Genomic DNA, 3,189 nt, shown 5'->3' with positions numbered 1-3,189 from the left:
TCTTTTTGTTTCTCCAACGAAATAGTGACCTTGGTGCCGTATAAAAGACTCTAACGATCACCAGGCCAATAAGCATTCCTACTGAAAAGTCCAAGCCTTCACTCAAAGAAAATGACAAAAAAAAAAATCCAAGCCTATTTTCCCCGCATGGACCGCATTGATATCCGCAACCACGTATAAGCTTCTATATATACCCAACCAAGTTCTTCAAATTATTATCACCATACCACATTCAAGTTCATTATACTTGTTAGTTCTTATATACCACCAATTTAAAGCAACGATATTATACAATGATGAAAACCCTGGCACTCTACAGCCTTACCTTGGCCTTCTTTTTCCTATCTGGTATGCCTCCTCACTAATCACTACCCTACGTTGCATCGTCCAAAACTCTCTCTCTCTCATCCTTTAGAAGTACTTGATATACACCCAAAATAATTATAAAATTCTTGTTCGGGATGATTCATTTTATCGAAAACATCAAAAATCATGCTGGTTTTTTTGCCCCATTCATGATTCATCATCACATGGGCTACGCAATAAAAGTCATGAAACCCCGCGAAGGAATAGAGTTCATGCACATTCTTTTCATCACGAGTCTTATTTATTTACTTTTGATAATTAAAAATAATTGCAACCCGTTGAATTATAACCTTGCATCATCATGATACGTACGTGTATCTACACGTTAGAATTAATGTTGCATCTGCTACATATATTTGCTGCTTACAATAGAGGCTTTGTTTTCATTTTCAAAATGATGACAAGGATTTTGGTTTATATATGTTGCATGCAGGTACTCACTCTGCTAGAATAACTTTCACAAACAACTGTCCATATACCGTATGGCCAGGAACCTTAACTTCAGATCAAAAACCTCAATTATCAACTACCGGGTTTGAGTTAGCATCTACAGCATCCTCAGCAATAGATGTCCAAGCTCCATGGAAAGGCCGATTCTGGGCCCGAACTCTATGCTCCACAGACAGCTCCGGAAAGTTCAGTTGTGCTACTGCAGAATGTAGCTCTGGTCAGGTTTCATGCAATGGTAACGGTGCAGTTCCGCCAGCTTCTTTGGTAGAAATCAACATAGCCGCCAATGGTGGAATGGACTTTTATGATGTTAGCCTTGTAGATGGGTTCAACTTGCCTGTTTCAGTAGCCACACAAGGCGGAACTGGTGAATGCAAGGCCTCAAGCTGTCCGGCCAATGTGAATGCAGCTTGCCCAGCAGAGCTGCAAGTGAAAGGGTCTGATGGAAGCGTTATTGCTTGCAAGAGTGCTTGTACTGCTTTCAATCAACCACAGTATTGTTGCACTGGTGCAAATAACACCCCAGAAACATGTCCACCCACAGACTATTCTCGGATCTTTGAGAACCAATGCCCTCAAGCTTATAGCTATGCTTATGATGACCAGAACAGCACATTTACTTGCTCCGGTGCACCCAACTATGTTATCACTTTCTGTCCATGAATTAAGAAGAGGAATGATGTGTTCCCTTCACTCTAACTAGTAATAAGAAGCTGATAAGTTTCATGTACTAAGGCACATGTATGTATGTGTCAAGGAAATAATTTTTTGAATAATACAAAACAAGTGGATACTGTAAAAGAATATCACTTCCTTTTTCATGTTGTACCGAGACATTTAAAATAGTGTGAAGCTTTAACAGCCATGGTCTAAGCTGTTATGCTTAATATATATCAGGAGCAAATTAATGAGCAGTGATGCAGTAAGAGTGGGTGTAAAAAAAACAAACAAACAAACAATAAAAATTAAGGTCCGGGATCCTTGTGTAATACTATACTAACAAACTGGGTTGGCCTTGTATCACGATCCCACGGGAGATTTCTTGCATCCTTACATTTACGTTGTTCGCCCTTCTAACTCCCATTTTAACATTTACCAGATGGACATTCATCATTGCATGCTCCTTATTGTACATTGTTAGAAATATTGAATGTAATTGTATTGTATTTCATGATGAAAGAATGTACATAGATACCTTTATATAGGAGGCATATGTATATAGTACAAGTAAATATGTGTGCTATACAAGTAACCTAATTGGGCCTAAAGCCCACAATATATTATACACATTAACAGCCCCCTTCAAACTCAAGGTGGATGTGAGACCAGCTTGAGGTTGTCAACCAAAGTACGAAAGCGTCCCTTAGGATGTGACTTGGTGAAGATATCTGCAAGTTGATCTTTAGAGAATACTGAGATCAGCTTGAGAGTACCATGGACAAGATGAAAATGGATAAAATGACAATCGATCTCGATGTGCTTAGTCCGTTCATGGAAAATATCATTGTAAGTAATATGTATAGCACTTTGGTTGTCACAATAAAAAGGAGTAGCAGAGGATGTAAACACATCTAAGTCTTTGAGAAGCCATCTTAGTCAAAGGAGCTCAGATGTGGTATCAGTAAGAGCACGATATTCTGCTTCAGTACTGTAGCAGGCCACATGAGTTTGTTTCTTACTTCGCTAAGAAATCAGAGAAGAACCAAGAAGAAAGCAATAACTAGTGGTGGACCTATGATCAGTGGAATCTCCTGCCCAATTAGCATCAGAAAATGCACAGAGAATAAGAGGAGACTGAGCAGAGTAGAAAAGACCATGGAAGAGAGTGCCTTTTAGGTATCGAAGAATGCACAAAACAGTAACATAGTGAGTCGATCGTGGTGCAGATAGATACTGGCTCACCTGGTGAACAGCATAGGAAATGTCTGGACGAGTAACAGTGACATAAACTAAGCTGCCAACCAAGCGTCTGTAAAGAGAGGGATTAGACAATGGTTTCCCCCCCCCCCCCCGAGAGAGTCAGATGCGCATTAAGCTCAACGAGAGTGTCAACAGTCTTACTATCAGTGAGTCTAGCTCGAGACAAGAGTTCATAGGCACACTTGGCTTGAGTAATATAAAGCCCATCTGTAGAATAAGTAATTTCAAGACTCAAGAAGTAGCTGAGATGTCCAAGATCTTTCATCTCAAACTACTGACTAAGAAAAGTCTTGAGTTCTTAAATGTCACTGAGGTTATCACCAGTTATGATCATATCGTCCACATATAGGAGAAGTAAAATAGTGCATTTGTCAGTGCGACGAAGAAATAAGGCAGAATCATAATGACTGGCCATGTAACCTAAGCGAAAGATGGTAGAGCTGAATTTGGCAA

General features: G+C 39.7%; 1 protein-coding gene across 1 annotated transcript; it reads left to right on the top strand.

Annotated features, from left to right (window-relative positions):
* The first annotated feature begins 206 nt into the window (after positions 1-206).
* On the top strand, positions 207-1,635 carry LOC112015500 (thaumatin-like protein 1). Its single transcript, XM_024047903.2, has 2 exons — positions 207-348; positions 800-1,635. Exons 1-2 carry the CDS (start codon positions 294-296, stop codon positions 1,477-1,479), a joined length of 735 nt encoding a protein of 244 aa, XP_023903671.1. The 5' UTR covers positions 207-293; the 3' UTR covers positions 1,480-1,635.
* Positions 1,636-3,189: the final 1,554 nt, after the last annotated feature.

Source organism: Quercus suber, unplaced genomic scaffold, assembly GCF_002906115.3.
Source record: "Quercus suber isolate HL8 unplaced genomic scaffold, Cork oak 2.0 scaffold_23, whole genome shotgun sequence".
NCBI lineage: Eukaryota > Viridiplantae > Streptophyta > Magnoliopsida > Fagales > Fagaceae > Quercus > Quercus suber.
Note: the sequence above shows the minus strand (reverse complement) of the source record. Positions and strands in the feature narration are given on the sequence as shown.

Coding starts and splice junctions, on each gene's coding strand:
- LOC112015500 (XM_024047903.2), top strand. CDS start 294: ATGATGAAAACCCTGGCACTCTACAGCCTTACCTTGGCCTTCTTTTTC. Junction 349..799: donor GGCCTTCTTTTTCCTATCTG/GTATGCCTCCTC, acceptor TGTTGCATGCAG/GTACTCACTCTGCTAGAATA.